General features: G+C 42.3%; 1 protein-coding gene across 7 annotated transcripts in view; it reads left to right on the forward strand.

The window, feature by feature from the left end:
* Positions 1-16,700, forward strand: part of ASCC1 (activating signal cointegrator 1 complex subunit 1) — a 104,567-nt gene extending 87,867 nt beyond the window's left edge. For 4 of the 7 annotated variants that reach the window (XM_077778488.1, XM_077778494.1, XM_077778495.1 and 1 more), the window contains exon 10: positions 13,600-14,131. In XM_077778488.1, coding sequence (XP_077634614.1) covers positions 13,600-13,716 — 117 coding nt within the window. In that variant the 3' untranslated portion in view covers positions 13,717-14,131. Of the gene's footprint in view, positions 1-957; positions 1,004-13,599; positions 14,132-16,689 lie in introns of those variants that run through there. The other 3 variants (XM_077778492.1, XM_077778490.1, XM_077778493.1) reach the window with 3 other exon arrangements.
* Positions 16,701-18,947: the final 2,247 nt, after the last annotated feature.

Consider the following 18,947-nt stretch of genomic DNA (forward strand, 5'->3'; position numbering starts at 1 on the left):
AGATCATACAGTCTTCCCATTAATAAGTGAAGTTCATTTTTCAGTTAAATTTGATTGTAACTTTAGTACTCCATATAGCAAAATTCAGCTGGTACAGATTATAATGAACTTGAATTTACACTTAACTTCTTTTTATTTCAGAATACATCCCAAACTAATTTTATATTTCTCTGTGGTAGGCATTCATTAACTTGAAAGACAAACAATGATTTCTTTAACAGTTTCATTTATGCCTTATTATGAATATATTCATAAAAATTATTGAATGAAAAATAAAGAGCTCTGCATTTGTAAATAAATTGTGCTAATTTTATAATTAGCATGAATATCAGAAAAATTGGAGTTTAAGAATAAGCCTGAGACAAGACATCTTGCTAAAATACAGCCACTATTATTTTGCAGTTAGTGATAAAATATGGCTCTGCCTTCATTCATTTTCTTTTTTTAACATTTATTTTTTGAGAGAGAGAGAGAGAGAGAGAGATAGAGCGAGCACAAGCAGGGGAGAGGCAGAGAGAAGCAGAGCCTGATGTGGGACTCGAACTCACTGACCTGTGAGTTCATGACCTAAGCCAAGATCAAGAGTCAGAGGCTTAACTGACTGAGCCACCCAAGTGCTCCTTTTCTTGATAGTTGAAAAACAAAACTCATGAAAATAGAAGATTGCAGGAAATCATTGGGGGGCTTTTTCATATTTTGCTAGTAATAGAAATAACATACTATATTTGAAAAAACATGAAATACTTCTAGCAGGTGATTGGACAGTTTTTTCAGGCATCAGAGATAAAAGTGCAATTTGGAGTGCTTTAATTTAGTTTTATATGGTCTTACTTTAGGCTATTGGGTTGGGGTGGGAGCCAGGGAATGGGGAAGATACATATTTTGGGATGTCTTGTCCCAAGTAGTATTTTACCAAAACTTTTCCTCTGCCTTTGTTTTATGTGTCCCTTTGCTTAGAAAGTGAAGTCATAAAGCATTAAGGAGGGCAACCAAAGACCTGATTGTCAGTGAGGTGAAACCATCATTGAAATAAAACTGGAAAAGGAGCACTTGGCTGATTTTTGACAAAGCCAACATCCATTCTAGAAAAAGGCACCGCCTCTGGTCTGTTGCTGTCTGTTTGTGCATGGTATTTCACTCTCTTGAATTTATGTTTATTGTTTATTCATATTTTCAGTGGTACTAGAATACTTGTATATGTTGTCTTGGCTCAGACGGGGAATGATGGGTTTGGAAAGCTCTAACCTGCACAATGACAAGATCTAGGCCATGGTTTGGCCAAAGACAATGACAGTAGAAAATATCTTCTTGAATACCTACTAAATATAAAACACTAAGCTAGATGCTCAGTGTGTTGGGGAGGGAGAATAAATAATTGTCTTTTGTCCCTCCGATTACTTTCCTGTGAACTCTTTGAACAGGGTACTTGTTTTCATTGTAGGAAATAGTAATCTCTTTTACTATTTCTAGGGATCTGGTCATATCACTTTGGGTATAGATCACAAATGAAGTGAGTTGGGTTATGGTTCATTTGGGATCCATTGTAGTAGTTGGTTTCTTTTTTTTTTAATGTTTATTTTTCTGAGAAAGGGGAAGAGAGCATAAGCTGGGGAGGGGCGGGGGGGGGATAGAGGATCCAAAGTGGGCTCTTTGCTGACAGCAGCAAGCCTAATATGGAGCTTGAACTCTCGAACTGAGAGCTGAAGTTGGACACTTAACTAAGCAACTCTGATGCCCCATTGTGTGGTGTTTTTAAGTTGTGGTACAGCATAAGTGATAGAAGATTTCCCCATTTTAACCAACTTTAGTATATAATATAGTGGCATTAAGTGCAGTTCACATTGTGTAGCCACTACTACCATCCATCTCCAGAACTTTTTTATCATCTGAAATTGAAACTCTGTACCCATTAAACAGGAAGCACTCATTCTCTCCCCTCATTCCCAGGTACCCACCATTCTGCTTTCTGGCTCTATGGATTTGACTACTGTAGGTGTCTCATAAAAGTAGAATCATACAATATTTTGCCCTTTTGTTTCTGGCTTTTTAAAAAATGCTTATTTATTTTTGAGAGAGAGAAAGACAAAATGCAGGGGAGGGGCAGAGAGAGAGGGAGACACAGAATCCGAAGCAGGCTCCAGGCTCTGAGCTGTCAGCACAGAGCCTGACATGGGGCTCGAACTCTCAAACTGTGAGATCATTACCTGAGCCAAAGTCGAGTGCATAACCTACTGAGCCACCCAGGTGCCCCAGTTTCTGGCTGACTTCAGTTACATGTTTTCAAGGTTCATCAGTGTTGTAGCATGTATCAGGATTATATATATTTTTTAAGAATGAGTAATATCCTATTGTGTATATATACACTCCATTGTGTTTTTAGCTACAGTGTAGACAAGCCATTAGCCAAATATAAATCTGTACCCAGAGATGGTGACAGGGCACTGTCTTCTTTGGAACAGCCTATTGTTTAGATTGGGTGGCTTGGTGCCAACAATACCTAAGTGTTATTCCAAATGCTAGAGGACACTGGTGTGAACAGATCAAAGAAACAAGAGTCAAGTGCACTATGCCAGGAAACATCCTAAGTTGATGACTAGTTAAGAAACAATGTCGTCTTTCCCATATCCCAAGGATGAAGCAGTTTTCCAATTCATGCTCAGATGTGAACATTATTACAAGCAAGTTAAAAGTGAAAACACAGGTTGTAAGTCAACCAGGACACCAGTTCAGAGTTGACCCTCTCAGTTGTAGGTTAAAACATTGATACCATTTTCTTAAATTATAGAGGTCTTGTTCTCATAATTCCTGAGGCTTTTAGCTTATTTGACGTATAGCCCTTTGCAGAGGGGAAGGAGGCCCTCTGAACTGGGTAATGGACAGCTAAGTGTGGTCACAATACGTGACGCCGCACTGGTGCTGCTGGGGCAGGTTCGCTCGGGTCCTGCCAGGCACCAAGTATCTCACATCTCCCCATGTAATAAGATGGCGTAGCTGAAAATCCAGGATAATGTGTGGCAGCCTCTCTCCCATCTTCCCGGGAACCACTACAACCTCAGCTATTATTTGCATGACTGTTATTTGTATGTATTTACACTCTTGCCGTTGTCTGATATCGCTGAGGGCCATCTGATTCGCCCAACTTCTGGATGCTGTTCTCGTGTCGGAAAAGTTGGAACAGAGCTGGACTGAGCCTAATGACCTTGTTTTCTCCCCTCTCGCTTTGTTCTTTTTCTGAATGTGTTCCTTGGCACAGCAGTTAGCCCCTTTCTGCCCAGCCTCCCTACAGCCACTTGCCTAGAGACACACAGGCCAAGAAGAAATGGTCTCTGCTGCTGTCCCCACAGCTCCCTTTCAGGCATTTCTTTCTGCTGACTTGCACTTCCTGTCTGATATACAATACAGCCATCAGACACTTCTCTTCTGTTGCACTTGAGGGACAATTACAAATAATACCTCAGGGATGATGACCACACCGAAATTAAGAGAGGTGACATATTTGAATGACCATGAAGAGGCCATCTTCTGGGGGCAAGGATGTATCTGCAGAAATATCACCTAGATTCGTTCTGAAAAGCTGCCTGCCTGCTGGGGGCATCGAAGAGTCTCTGCTAGCCAGAAGCCACCAGCAGCAGTGTTGCCCAGCTAAGGCAGTAATACCCATGCCCCGAGGCAGCTCCTTCTCTGGAATAAATTTTGTAGCAGACCCACTCCCAGCTGCCCATCTCTGATGCTGATTCTACCTGCTGCTGCTGTGGAACCCAGGGCAGAGTGCGCTTTTGTGTGCGGGGTTGGGTCCAGGCTCCGCAGCCCTGTCAGCACGGCCTCTTCCTTCTTCCTTCCTCTTATCTCCACCCCGCATTTTTTTCTTGCTGCTTTTTTAAAATTGAACAGCCCTGCAGGGAGGGGAAGTCCCTTGGCATTTTGAGTATTGAGGTGCTCAGCAGAACTGCCTGGCATCCTGTTTGTTTGTAGCTGTTTTAATTCACTCTCTAATAGGTCATTTGGCCTTACCAGCAGAGTCTTACACTAAACTTGATAATCCCTATGTCAGCAGTGAGGCTCAGGCCAAACATCCAAAAGCGCAACCCTGAGTGATTACTTGAGGGAAGTTTTGAAGCCATTATGCCCTGGCTCTGGCTGGCTGGCTGGCTTCTGCCTGGCGCCTCTGCCTCCTCGGGTCATGCTGTTAACATCCCTCATGCTCACTGCAGCTGAGACAGGCAGGTGGTCTGGGAGAGCAGAGTGAATGAAGGACTCTCAGGTTCACGTTCCCATTCCCTGTAAGGAGCCCGTTTGGTCACCGGAGATGGGACTTGTGCGCTGGTGATGGGCCAGCTTTTGGTGCCCCTTTAATGGAGGTGTGCAAAAGCAGGAGCAACGTGCCAATGGGGGAAGAATGGCTGCTCCACTGATTTATGTCCTTCTTGCTGTGGTCCTGATGCAGGCACTGATGTTATCAGGGCCTCCTCCTCCCACAGATTGGCCTTCACCTTGCTCCTTAGGGCCGCGGTGTCCCAGGCCTTCTGGAAGTACGTTGTGTCCTCTCTTTATCGGCTGTTATGAGCTATTATTATTGGCCCTCTCACCACTTGATCCACTGCAGTTTGTGGTTTCGGATATTAGGAGTGGCATCTTGAGCAGAGTTAGGGCTGTATTTGGAGAGGATTCTAGGAAAGCAAGTACCTGCTGGCCACACTGCCTTTAATTCTGAAGTAGGTGTTCCTATTCCAGTCTTTATTTATTCTGAAGGCAGTGTTCCTATTCCAGGCTTTAAAAATACGACAGCCCTGTGAGAGCAGATAATGACTGCAGAGGCTGTGAGTTGTCAGGGTTTCTACTAAACCTTTTCCTTTTGTTCTTTAAAGGAAACTCTGCTCTTTGGTTCCTGTGATGATGGATTAATGGTTATAGTCAGTAAGTGATGATCATAATCAGAGCTCAAAATTCCGTCTTGTAATTAATCTTGCTGTAGTGCAGCACATCCTTGTAAAATCATTTGTCCCTGTTTAAAGATGGAGAAATTGGGGGAAAGAGTGGCTGTGTGTTCATTGACAGGAAAGCATTAAAGTCTGGTTTGCCCTAAAAACCACTTTGACCTCTCTCTAGATAGAAAAGAAGTTTCTGTCATTGGTTTTCAGACCAATTTGTGGCTTATCTGCATGTAGAGGAACATGGCTTAGTATGAATAGGCTCAGTTGTGTTCTTTTGTGATATCTAGGAAGAATCCATAGGAGTACAGTCTTTATTAATATTTTAAAAGCAGGTGGGAGGCTTTGTTTTGACCCCCGGATGTGTTGGATCTCCGTTTTCCTTCCTGTCTCCTATCTTCCACACTTACCAGCTTCAGAAGTAATGTTGCATGTAGCCGGAAGAAAAATGCAAAGTACTGAAAGGCTTGAGAATTTGAATTGCATGATACCTGGGCAGAGATTCAGAATCTTCTTTTTCTTTAGGTGAGGGTAATTTTAGCAAAACTTTGAAATAAAGCTTATTTGTGGGAAAAAAAAAAAAAACCCTTATTTTTGATCCTAAGTGAGATTAGTACTGTGACCTGTGCAGAACTGTGATATTCTTCAGACTTCTTAAATCTTCAGTCTGGTGTCCAGTACTCTCTGACTACTACCTAAAGTCTTCCTCTTGGACGATCTGAGACGTCCCTCATGAGGAATGCTTCTGACATATATACCATTATTTCTTTTGTTGCTTTTCTGAGAGGATCTGCCAGGGGCTATGATGATTGTTTTTCTCATCATTTGTTTCTCCTCTTTGGCCACAGAACCACATGAACGCTTTCTTCGCAGTCTGATTGCACACACAGAGCCCAAGGATGGCACTTCTCCACTTGGCATCCTTTGGCACAGATTTAGTATTCAGACCGTGGCGCTCAAAACACACTGGCTTGTGGGCGTGGTCTTCTACTGGCCCCAGTTCTGGGCCTGGCCCCGGGGTCTTTTCAATTTATATCCCAGTGTTAGTGGTTCTGGCCTATCTGGTTCCTTTCTCTTAAATGGAGCTAATAAAGCTCAGCTCTGGTTTACGTCACAGCGATTTTTTGAAGGGTTAATGAGCTGGGCTTTTTGAGATACTTTTAGATCCTTAGAGGAAAGGTATGATTGAACCACAGCAAGGCTTCATACTGGGAGTGCCTTCCCACAGAGCCCTGAGTGCTTGTCAGACTCTCTTCCATTCATGCTCATACCATCCTCCCTGCTAGGGAGGTAGGTGGGTAAGCATTGTTAATAAGTACAAAAAAGCGTTATTACTGTTACTCTTATCTGAAAACAGGGGGTAATTGTAAAAAATAGAACTTGGTAAAACAGATTATGGAAGAAAAACACTGGGGAAAACCTTAAAGTATCATGCACTTGACATTCCTGCTTACTTTGGGTCTCAAAAGTCTGATTGCTGTACTTGAAAACGATAGAAAACATCCCTTCTTTTAGAGAAATGGGACCCAGTACATCCTTCTAAATACTTGCATTAATTGAACACCAGTACTTATTTTCTGTAGCACTACTTTTTGTTGTAAGGGGTAGTGTAACTCACGTCTACCAGGAATGAGTATACATTTCACAGGACTTCTATACTTTGGATCTTTATTTTGGACTTCAAAACTGAATTTCCTCACAGTGAAGTCATGTTGCCAGCAAATAGTTCCCTGAGGCCTCTCAGCACAAGAATTGGATTTCCGCAAAGGAGAGATCTTTGGAGAAAGGAGGCCACTACTTTATCTAAGATGGAAGAGAGAGAACAAGCCTCATTTGGGAAGCCACTTGGGCAGAGATTCCCAACAGATTTGTCATTGTGCCATTGAGGATTAGCCATTCATTCAGTTTTGTGGCTTGAGGTCACAGATATGAGAAGGTTCTTTTCTACCCTCTTCCCACCTCTATCTGAGACCTTTAGTCTCATCTTGCAGCCCAGTCACACAAGGGGTTATTTCCGGCCTTTGATGGTTGTGTCACAGGTCCTAGGGAGGAAGAAGTAGGAAATCTGAAATGAATGCAAGGAAAAAATGACCACAGCCTTTAAATCTTGCTATTTGTTTTCTTTCAGTGTCTACCATGACATTACTAGAAATCAGTAATTCTCTCTGTTCTCTCTAGAAAACAAACATGAAAAAACTAAGAAATGATAGGCTTCACCAATCATGTGAACAGAGGAAGTGGGATGGCGTTGGATTTTATCTTGCACGACTCTGTCAGGGAAGCCTTGGGTTTGACCTATTGAAAAAACAAAATTCAACCGAGTAAATTTAAAGCTCTGAGTGACTTATTGATTCATGAATTCGGCAACATCCCATCCTTGTAGATAAAGAGGAGTTCCAAGGAGATGTACAAAACAGAAGGCTTTTATTGGAAGAAGGGGGTTGGGTGGGAAAAGAAGTTTCTAACAAAGAATGGTGTGTTTCAGGCAAGGTCACCTTCCTTTAGAGGGAAGGCAGGGGTCTGTCAGGCAGATGACCTCACCAGCACTGACCAGGTAATTCCAGATTGGTGAAGGGTCAAATTCCTAGGAGAGGCTGAAACTGCAGTTAGGTTAGTTATTAAGTCTTTGCTGACGTGAGGCTTAGCACAGGTGACTCCATTTTGGGGCCTGTTTTTATTTTTATTTTTTTAACAGAGCAAAAATGTTTCATCTTGATAATCCACGTTTCTGTCTTTACTTGGTGAAAGGAAAGGTTTGTTCAGTTTTCTAAAGATACTGGGAGTATTCACTGAAGGGTAGCAGCTGTGTGCACAACAGTTTTCAAATGTCGTATTTATACTTACTTAGATTTAAATTTTTTCTTAAATTGTCCAATTTGGTACTTATTACTTAAAAGTAGTTATCATCAATGTTTGAAGTCCTAAATTGTAATTTTATTTCCTTGTCAAATACTTGTAGTTTCATGTAGCTGTTCATCATTATGTTCCTGTACAGCAGGCTTTTTTTAAAAAATGCTGGCTTCCAACACAACAGGGCTCTATGTGTGTGTGTCAGAGAGCGATGTTTTCAGAAAGAAAGTGGCTTAGGTTTCAAAATTCCCAAGGGAGTTGTTATAAAACAACAGTGAGGAGAAAAAACTCGGCATGATTTAAATACCTCAACGTGATTCTTTTTTAATTTAAATTTTTCCTGTTAGGTCTTTTATTTCCCAAACAATAGACTGCTTTGCTCTTCCTGAACTACTTTAGGCTAGAGAGAGCGAAGGAGTTTTTATAGTTTAAGCTTTTTCCTCTTCCACTCTCAGGTACCTAATTAAATAGAGCCGCTGGTGCTTATGTTCATCCAGAATTCCAGGAGAATTCTTCCAGCTGCACTACAGCAATCCGATTCCCACACCAGGTCCCGCAGACGAAGGTGGCAGGCAAAGTAGGAGTAGCAGGTGATAGAATGTGCTCTGAAATGTCACTTGAGCGTGGCTGGCTGGGGCGCCCTCACTGTGGCTTCAGCTGGGGTGTTGGAAGGTGCACCACCCACAGAAAGGGGCTGGGTGTGCAGGGGTGCAGGAGCCCAGACTCCAGAAGTTAGGCTGCCCAGGCTTACCTCTCCATTTGCCTTTCTTTTTCCTTTCCAGCTTTATGAATCTCAACTTTGCACCTTTTACTGTTGTAAGTTACTTAAGCCTTTTATTTTTTCTGTTTTTTTTTTTTTTTTTTTTTTAATGTTTTGTTTATTTCGGAGAGAGAGAGAGGCAGCGTGAGCAGGGGAGGGTCAGAGAGAGAGGGAGACAAAGAATCCGAAGCAGGCTCCCAGTTCTGAGCTAGCAGTCAGCACAGAGCCCAATGTGGGCCTCAAACCCATGAACCGTGAGATCATGACCTGAGCCGAAGTCGGACGCTTAACCGACTGAGCCGCTCAGGCGCCCCTACTTAAGCCTTTTAAACTTCAAGTTCAGCTATGCCATGGGAACTAATAATTAGTATCTGCTTCTTGGGGTTTTGAGGATCCAGTCAGATGGTCATGTGGAGCCCACAGCATAATGCCTGGCACACATGCTTGCCCAGTAAGTTGGCCAGTTAACGATCTTTATTTTATTGGTGTTGTCAATACATATGTACTGTTCATTCTGATTTTTTAATATACATTTAATAATATTGGCATTAGTAACTTTGTTAAAAATCTCCTGTTATAGGGCACCTGGGTGGCTCAGTTGGTTAAGTTTCCAACTCTTGATCTCAGTTCAGGTCTTGATTTCAGGGTTATGAGTTCAAGTCCCGCGTTGGGCTCCATGCTGGGTCTGAAGCCTACTTAAAAAAACAAAACAAAACTCCTGTTACGATACATTTAAGTTCATAAAAATTTAGATGGATCTGGTAAAAACCACATTAAGCAAAGTCAAAAGACAATGACAAAGGAAGCGGGGATATATTTGCAATTCATTACATAGACAAAGGGTTTACTTTCCTACTATATAAAGAAGAGCTACTCAGTAAAAAAATAGACAGTTGCAAAAATTTTTATGGTGATGTGCTTCCAGTTTTGTTTGTTTTCCCCCTTAAAATAGCTCCCTCTCAGAAATGCTGTGTTCCACGGTACTTTCATATTTACTTTGTCATTGTGATTTTGCTCATCTCCTTTTCCTGACTCACCCATATCCAGGAAGTCACTGAGTCTTCTCTGTGTTTCATTCCGAGTATCTCACATCTGCTCCAGTCTTTCTAGGCATGCAGCTACTATTTTAGTCAAAAAGACACTACCTCTTTCATGACTGAAGTGCTGCCCTGGTTTCCTTTACTTTCTCTCATTCCCTCAGCCAGTCGGCACAGTCTACCACACCCAGATCAGTTTCCCTAAACCAGGCTTTCATGTTGGGCCACCAGCCTGCTCAGAAAACTTCATGGTTCCTCACAAGCTAGAATGGAGTCTGACTTCTGAACCACACCCTCAGAATCCCTTAATGTGTTTCACCATCCTTCTGTCTCTAGACTTAGTCTTTCTCACTGTGACTCTTCAGGGACCCTCCAAACACCTAACCTGGTCTGCTTGGCCAGGCTCACCATGCCCATTTCTGCCTTCGTGCTGCTCTCCTCTTACTGTTTGCTAAATCTTATACTTGCCACAAGGCCCGGCTCAGTTCCCATCTCCTCTAGATGGCTGTCCTCGGTGCCCAGTCTCAGCATCCATTGTTTTCTCGCCTTGCTGCATTTATTGATTGCCCATACCTCCCCTCTCACGCTTAACCTTTGCCACCCTTGTCCTAGGTAAACTATTTCATTGAAGCAGAACATAATACAGAAAAGTACACAGATCACAAAGTAGGTCAGTAACTTTTCACAAGGTGGACACCCCTATATCATCCATGTTCCTCTCTTTTGTTTTTGTTTTTGTTTTTTTAAATATTTTTATTTCTAGGAGAGAGAGAGAGAGAGACAGCATGAGCAGGGGAGGGTCAGAGAGAGAGGGAGTCACAGACTGAAACAGGCTCCAGGCTCTGAGCTGGCAGTCAGCACAGAGCCCGACGCGGGGCTCGAACCCACGAACCGCGAGATCATGACCTAAGCGAAAGTCGGACGCTTAACCGACTAAGCCACCCAGGCGCCCCCATGTTCCTCTCTTTTGACTCAAACCCTGTCTCCCTAACTAGATGGTAAGCACCTGGGAGACAGAACCGGATCGTATGCCGTTGCATAAAAATGCATCACATCAGGTGCTCATTGACATTTCAGATCAGAAATTGGAGCTAAGAAAGGGTCTAGGCTTTGACAAAGAAGAAACACGTAGAAATTTAAAGGAGTACATGAAATTTCCGTTACTAATTGCAGATTCTTTCTTGACAATCAGTTAACAGTTGAGACATGATTAGAGGTAATAAAATTTTGACGAGTCCTGTTCAAGAATTCCTAGATGTATGTATGCATGTAAGACTTGTATGTAAATAAGACCTTTAAATCTAATGCAAACAAGGCCATGTCATACTTTCTCTTTTCAGGCATAATGTTCACAGACATGTGCAGTGTGAGTTTTTGTTGTCATTCTCTCCAGCAAATGTTTATTGGTCACATGCATCCTACTAGGTACAGTTCCAGGGTACAGTAGTATTCAGCTGTGAAGAACATAAAAGATCCTTCCTCCGTAGAGCTTATATTTTATGGAGTCACTAGAAATAATTGATAGAACTAAAAGAAAGGCTTAAGACTAAAGATATAACAAGGACTAAACAATATAGTAACTGAAAAATTGGTACAAAATCCTCATCAACATACAGAAGGAATAAGAACATGGAGATAGGAGGGGCTAAAGGAAGATTAGCACCATCCTAGGGACTTCTGGGTGAGAAGTTCATTTTGTGACATTATCAAAAGATATGAAAGAGGATGGTAACTGAGAAAGGTACAAGTCCAGGGCTAGAACAGAGAGATGTCAAAAACCTTCACAGGAAATACTTAATATTCAATAGCCCCTTACAGTTTACAAGGAAGGAACTTTGACTTGTTCCTCTTCCTGGATCTTTTCCCACTCTGATCTCGTACAGTTTGATCTGTGTGTATCATCAACACACAGTCACGTAGCTCCCATGTGCGGGTATAAATTTAGGCTGGCTGCAGCATTCTTTCCCTGGCTGCTGTCATCACCGTGTTTACTATTTACTTTAAACCTAAAGCATGAGGATCTCTCCGACAAATTACGCTGTCTACAGGGTATTCACATAAGGCAAAGTAAAGTTCCGGCGGTCTCACTTGCCAGCTCCCAGCTGTGGCTCTCTCACTGGGAAACACAGGCACAGGGTAGAGGACCCACCCATAGTCTGCTAATCCTTAAAAAGTAACTTGTTGAAAGTGTTAGGAGTTCCCTTTTAGTTTAGTTTTGTCTTGTCTTTTATTGCCCCTTTGGTGATATCCTTTTTGCACCCAAGGCTTCGGTTTGCAAAGCTATAAATCTGCCAGTCTTATTGACATGGCTCTCACTCAAATTAATGGTCAGCAAAGGGATTAGCAGATAACCATTTCGAGCTGTATTTCTCTACACAAAGGGTGGATATGGTTTGAACAAGCTGCCAAAGCCAGGAAGAGAAGTTAATTGTATAAATCAATTCAAGCAAGAGCTGATCACCTTTCTGAAAGACAAGACGATGCAGCATACAACCTCTAAATAGATCTTTGGGGTCAAGTTGATGTCATGTTGAAGAATCAATATTTACTGGGCTTCATAAAGTTAGCCTTTAATGAACCCCAGGCATTTTGCTAGGTCACTAATTGCAGGAAGAGGAAAGGCAACAGCTGCTGAAGTCCATGGCTGTGGAGCTTGCATAAAAATAAGTGAAGAGACGGTCACTTGCTTCTGTGTAAACATCCCACCCTAGGTTCTCCTCAAGCATTGTTGGGTTTGTGTATTGAAAGCCTTTCTTGGGATTTTACTGATGTTTTAAGAAACAGCAACTCTTGCATCCTAACAGAAGGCAGACCCTTTACACTTTGACCACGTTATCTAAGCAGTTACTTTTCCTAAGCAGGGATGAGTTCTAGTTATCATTTTAGATTCTGCCTTATAATTATGCTAATCACAAGGCCTGGTCCCTCCCAGAGTATGGCTCACCCCTCCCTCTGACACACTTGAAAGCTTTTAGAGTGAAGAATTGGGGCGCCTGGCTGGTTCAGTCGGTAGAGGTTAGAGCATGGGACTCTTGATCTTGGGGTCGTGAGTTCAAGCTTCATGTTGGGTATGGAGCCTACTCTAAAAATATATAAATAAAATACTTTTTAAAAAGTGAAGAATTGTAGTAAAGAGTATTTACTTTAGGATGCTGTCTTGAATCCAAGTCAGGTGGAAGGCTGTTGGTAAATATTATCATCTGCACATGTAATATCATCCAGTAGAAGACTATTTGGTATGTGTAAGTGTTCTATATTCCTCACAGGGTTGTCAGGATCACTCCTGGGTTAGGAACCTTATATTCTGTTTATTTTAGTCAGTGCTTCTTCTGAATTGTTGTTGACTAGTTGGAGGAAGGTACTGTATCAGATTTTCTCTTGGCTGTCATAAGATCCCATCAAGGATCCTATCAAGTCAGGAGCTGAAAATCATAGAGGCAGCTTAGTTGGGCCCTGGGAGTCAGGGTGGGGCCCCAGGATGTTTGTTACAAGTTCTTAGTCATATCTGCTCAGTAGATAAATTTTGAAATTGACTTTTCAGCTCTCTTCCCCTAGTGCATTTTGTTAGAGGAGAGGCTTTAAAATTAGGGGCGCCTGGGTGGCCTGGTTGTTAAGCGTCCAACTTTAGCTCATGATCTCATGGTTCGTGGGTTCAAGCCTAGCTTCAGGCTCAGTGCTGACAGCTTAGAGCCTGGAGTCTGCTTCAGATTCTGGGTCTCCCTCTCTTTCTGCTCCTCTCTGGCTTGCACTTTGTCATTCTCTCTCAAAAATAAATAAACATTAAAAAGAATTTTTTTTAATTCACCGGAGAGAAGAGCCACTGTTCTTTTCTTACTCCCACCCACGTCCAGGATTGGTTTTCAGAATAAATACTGAAAAGAAAAAGCATGAGAGGTTTGTTGGGACTGTTGTAGTGTTTTGTTTTTGTTTTTGTTTTTGTTTTTAATGAGAGATCTGATGTTTGCTCTTTTTACCTGTAATTTGCTTTGGACACTCATTCCGGGTTTGTATTCTTTCTTTTCAGCTCTTTGAGAACTTCTACTTTGGCACCCTGAAGCTCAATTCCATTCACATCTCCCAGAGGTTCACAGTAGACAGCTTTGGGAATTATGCCTCCTGTGGGCAGGTCTACTTCTCCTGAGGAGGATCTTGGGAAGCGCTAGGAATTGAACATCCTCACAAGGTGCCGAGGGAAAGAGGATCTTGTGTTTTCATTGCCGAAGAGAGATGTGGAAATTTGGATGGTGACCTTCCTGGATGGTTCCCCACAACACAGCATGGCCTCTAATATAATAGTTGTCCACAGTCAGCAAACCGCCCGTCAGCCCAGGTGGTTGTGGGCACAGGGGAACTTGTGCCTTGAACCCTGGCTTCTTCCTCTTTCACAGGGTCTGCTTTCTTCCTGACGCTCTTCTCTGGAAGTGCACCTCTCAAGCCTACTGGAGCTGGGATTCACATTATTTCTTACATGCCTGCTGATTCTGCCCCAGCCCTTAAGCTCTTTCATATGAATACTTTAAAAGAGAATTAAAGACATGGTTTTATTACTGTCTGCACCTAAATTGAATGTCTCCAGTTTTTAAGAAGGTTGATTTTTACTTCCCTTTGTACCATAACTTTTAATCACTCCCCAGAATTTCTTTGTGGTAAAATACATAGAAGGTTTACCATCTTACCTGCTTCTTTGTAAGTGTATAGTTTGGTAGTGTTAAGTATATTCACATTGTTGTGAAATGTTTCCAGAACTTTCTCACCTTGAAGATCTGAAACTATACCCAATTAAACAACTCTCCGTGTCCCCCTCCCCCAAGTCTCTGGCAGCCATCCTTCTACTTTCCCCTTCTAGGAGCTTGACTGCTTTAGATAACTCATGTGGGCGGAGTCCTATAGTATTTGTCTTTATGGGCCTGACTTACCTCACTTAGCAGGACGTCCTCAAGGTTCATCCATGTTGTAGTAAGTGTCAGAATTTCCTTCCTTTAAGAAAGACCGAATAATATTCTATTTTACGTGTACCCTACGTTTTGCTTATCCATTCAGCCACCAGTGGACACCTGGGTTCCTTGACCTTTGTGAACACAGGTGTACAGATGCCTCTTCCTGATCCTGCTTTCCGTTCCTTTACTACTCAGTTTTATCTTTGGCGAAATAACTTCCATGTTTATCTTTTACTTTGGTCTGTCCTTTTTCTTCTGAAGTTAGTACCCTTTTATGTTTGTTGGATTCCTGTTCCTTATCCTACTCTACCCCCACCCCCCACCCTCCTCCGGCCTTCCCAGGCCAGTGATGGAGTTGCAGTATCGTAGCTCCTTTGTGTTGAGTCCACAGGGCAGCGGCGGTGACATCAGCAGGGCCGTGCAGAGTCCCACCAGGCAGAGCCGGCTGCGGCAGGACCGGCTCCCTTCCTTGCTCCAGGCTCGCTCTCACCTTCCTCTCCTCTTCACATCTCTCCTCCCTCCAGGCTCCCTCTGTCTCTTTCCTTTATTCCATACTCTTACTTTGATTCTTTCTGTTTGAAAAGTGTGATTCTGAACCCTGTGCATTAAGGTCACAACATAGTAAAGGCTGTGCAGAACACTCAGATTTGTTCATCATTCTCACTGCCCAGATCACTTGTGAATAAATGAATTTCCAGAGTAACTGGAAATTTTTCTTTTTTTTTTTTTTTATCTTTCAATCATACGCAGTTTTTTAGTTTGACTCCCTTAGTCAACATGTGTCGGGACACAGTGTTGCCATCACTTAGTTGCTGGCATAGCTGTTCCTCCAGAACTTACGTGTTCATGCCTGCAGGGTTGGTTTTTCCCCAAACGCTTAGTAACATGAGATTTTATCTCGTTTGCCTTCAGCGGTTAGATGGCACGGTGCAGCGAGTTCTCCCAGAGATCGTAGAGGTCAGGGCCCCATCTCATCTCCGTGCTTCTCTCTTACTGCCTCCTTTCTGACACCCGCCTCTGGGCAGCCTTGCCCAGGAAGTACAGACGTCTTATTTTGTTTTTAATGTTTATTTATTTTTGAGAGAGCGTGACAAAGACAGAGACAGACAAGTGAGTACAAGCAGGGGAGGAGCAGAGAGAGAGAGAGAGAGAGAGAGCGTGAGTGAGCCTGAAGCAGGCTCCATGCTGACAGCAGAGAGCCAGATGCCAGGTTCAAATTCAGGAGCCATGAGATCATGACCTGAGCTGAAGTCGGACGCTTAACTGACTCAGCCACCCAGGTGCCCCTAAAGAGGTCTTATTTTGGATGTTAGAGATTTATGACTTGTGTTTCTAGTAAATTTTTTTTTTTATCTTTGGAAAATGTAACTTTATATATCAAACCCTCAATTCTTTTTTTTAATAAAGATTTTATTTTTTAAGTAATCCCTATACCCAGTGTGGGGCACAAACTCACAACCCTGAGATCAAGAGCCACATGCTCTACCAACTGAGCCAGCCAGGAGCCCCCAAATCCTAAATTCTTACTAGAACTGGAAATTCTGTTATTTAAAATTTAGAGGTAACTGTACATTCAAGGACATTTTATATTATTAAGTAATTTTTCACAAGTAATTTACCTCTTTCAGTCTCCTCTCATGACGCTACAGTGGATTTTTCCAGAGGCTACATGACACAGTGATATCATCATTCTGATGGTTAATGGAGCATGTGCTTGTGTATTTTTGTATTTCCTAGACTCTTGTAAATTGTAGAAATTCATTCCCAAGATTCAGGGTCCCCTCTCACTAAATTGTAATGGGGTTCATATTGGAAGATTTGCTAATCAAATCTCCTTTAATATTATCAGTTAGTAATTCATCCTGTATTGAAATAGAGTTAAATTGCAGCTAACATCACTCCAGCCAGTTTTTGAGGCACTGACTTCACCCAGTTCCTCAAAGAGGAGGGAAAACAATCTCACTGCAATGATTACACAAGATCTGTATTATTATGTAAGGAACTTTGTCATGGAGAATTATTTTGATTTTGGGGGGGGGGGGGGTACACTGNCGTGGTAGAAACAATGATGTTACTTATAGTGGTTATTTTTTAAGTGAGCTTCACTTACGAATCCAGCTTCGAAAGACACAAAGGTTGGTTCAAGTTCGCTTTTGTGCTGTGCTCTTCTCCTGGAGCTGAAAGGAAGCCGATGGCACCAGAGGTATATTGAGTTGAGGAACGCCTCTCAAATTCTATCTTGATGCCTACAGGGAACATGGATATCAACCCCCCAGGATGCTATAGGTAAGAAAAAGGGCTGCTGTTGCGGCTGTTGTTATACCTTTTTTGTTGTTAATAAAACATTTTTTGTTTTAATTTTTTTCCATGTTTATTTATTTGTGAGAGACAGAGACAGCATGAGCAGGGAAAGGGCAGAGAGAGAGGGAAGGAGACACAGAATCCAAAGCAGGCTCCAGGCTCTGAGCTGTCAGCACAGAGCCTGATGTGGGGCCAGAACCCACAAACTGAGAGATCATGAGATGATCTGAGCTGAACTCAGACGCTTAATGGACTGAGCCACCCAGGCGCCCCTAATAAAATGGTTTTTTAAACAAAAGATAAAATAAATTCACTTTGTGAAAAATCATCCAGCTGTGTATTCATGCTTTCTGTTCTTTTCAGTGCGCATTTTATACTTCAGTTTAAATGTTGGTTGAAAAGCAAATTTCATCCTCTAGAGGTTACTCCTCTGTATGCATTTAAGCACTTATCATATCATATCATATCATATCATATCATATCATACTGTTGAATAATTTTTTACAAATGAATAACATTTGTGGAATGCTCACTTTAGTCATTTGTGTATTAATTCATTTAATCTTTACAACAGCCTACTTAAGTTGGTATTATCACTACCCTCATTTTACAAACTGAGGCATAACAAGGTTAAGAAATTTGCCTGACAAACCATGAGAGACTCTTGAATACTGAGAACAAACTGATGGCTGATGGGGGAGGGGAAGAGGGAGAGGGGCATGGAGGGGGGCACTTGGGATGAGCACTGGGTGTTATATGGAAACCAACTTGAGAATAAACTATAAAAGGAAAAAAAATTTAAATATGTATAGATTTAAAAAAATAAAACTAAAGAAAATAAAAAGGAAATTTGCCTGAGATCATAACAGCTTGTACCACCAGTTCTTAAAATGTGACCCTGCACCCCCTGTGAGTCCCTGAGAACCTTTTAGGGCTGTATGTGGTCCACACTATCTTCTTAAAAATAGTAAGGTGTTATTTGCCTTTTTCATTCGTTCTTTCCTGAGTGTACAGTGGAGTTTTCCAGAGGCTATGGGACATGGTGACATCATCACTCTGATGGTTAATGGAATATGTGCTTATATATTTTGTGTTTTCTAGAATTTTGTAAAGTTGACAGGTTTACATTATGTTTTTAGACTTTAACTCATTTTGCTCTCAGTACTTCTGCTGTACTCCAGATACCTGTTTTCACTTTTATCTGTGTTACAGGCTGAGTTATTTGCCCAAGAACTCATATGTTGAGGCCCTAACCCCTCAGTAGCTCAGAATTGTAGCTGTGTTTGGAGACCGGGCCTTTAAAGAGGAGATTAAGTAAAAATGAGGCTGAGGCTTTTAGGGTGAGCCCTAATCCAGTCTGACTGATGTCCTTCTAAGAAGAGGAACTTTGGACACACAAAGAAACATCAGACCCCTGGCCTTCCAAGTTCGACCCCCTGGGTCTGTCTGCAAAAAAGGTTGGCGATGATATCACCAAGGCACCTGGTGATGGCAAGGGTCTGAGGATTACAGTGAAACTGACCATCCAGGACACATGCGCCGACTGAGGCGGTTTCTTCTGCCTTGCCCTGATCCAGGGCTGCAACGCTGATGGCGGCTGCTACCTTCCTGACATGAAGAGTGGTGTGGAGAAATGTCCAGTTAAGAACTAGAAAGGAAAATATTTTAATAAAGGACTGTTTGACAACCAAAGGAAAACAAAACATCAGACATGTGCATGCACAGAGGAAAGACCATGTGTGACATAGCAAGAAGGCAGCTAGCCATCTGCAAGCCAGAAAGAAAGACCTCAGGACAAACCAAACCTACCAACACCTTCATGTTGGACCTGTACTCTCCAGAACTTTGAGAAAATACATTTCTATAGTTTAAGCCACAAGTTTGTGGTATTTTGTTATGGCGGTCGTGGCAAACTAATATGCTTGTTCGTTTGGTTTTTTAAGTTTATTGATTTATTTTGAGAGAGAGCATGAGCAGAGGAGGGGCAGAAAGAAAGGGTGAGAGAGAATCCTAAGCAGGCTCCACACTCTCAGCATGGAGTCTGATGCTGGACTTGAACTCACAAACCATGAGATCATGACCTGAGCTGAAATCAAGAGAGTCAGACACTACCAACTGAGCATCCCAAGCGCCC

Source organism: Crocuta crocuta, unplaced genomic scaffold, assembly GCF_008692635.1.
Source record: "Crocuta crocuta isolate KB4526 unplaced genomic scaffold, BGI_CrCroc_1.0 scaffold167, whole genome shotgun sequence".
In the NCBI taxonomy this organism is placed as follows: domain Eukaryota; kingdom Metazoa; phylum Chordata; class Mammalia; order Carnivora; family Hyaenidae; genus Crocuta; species Crocuta crocuta.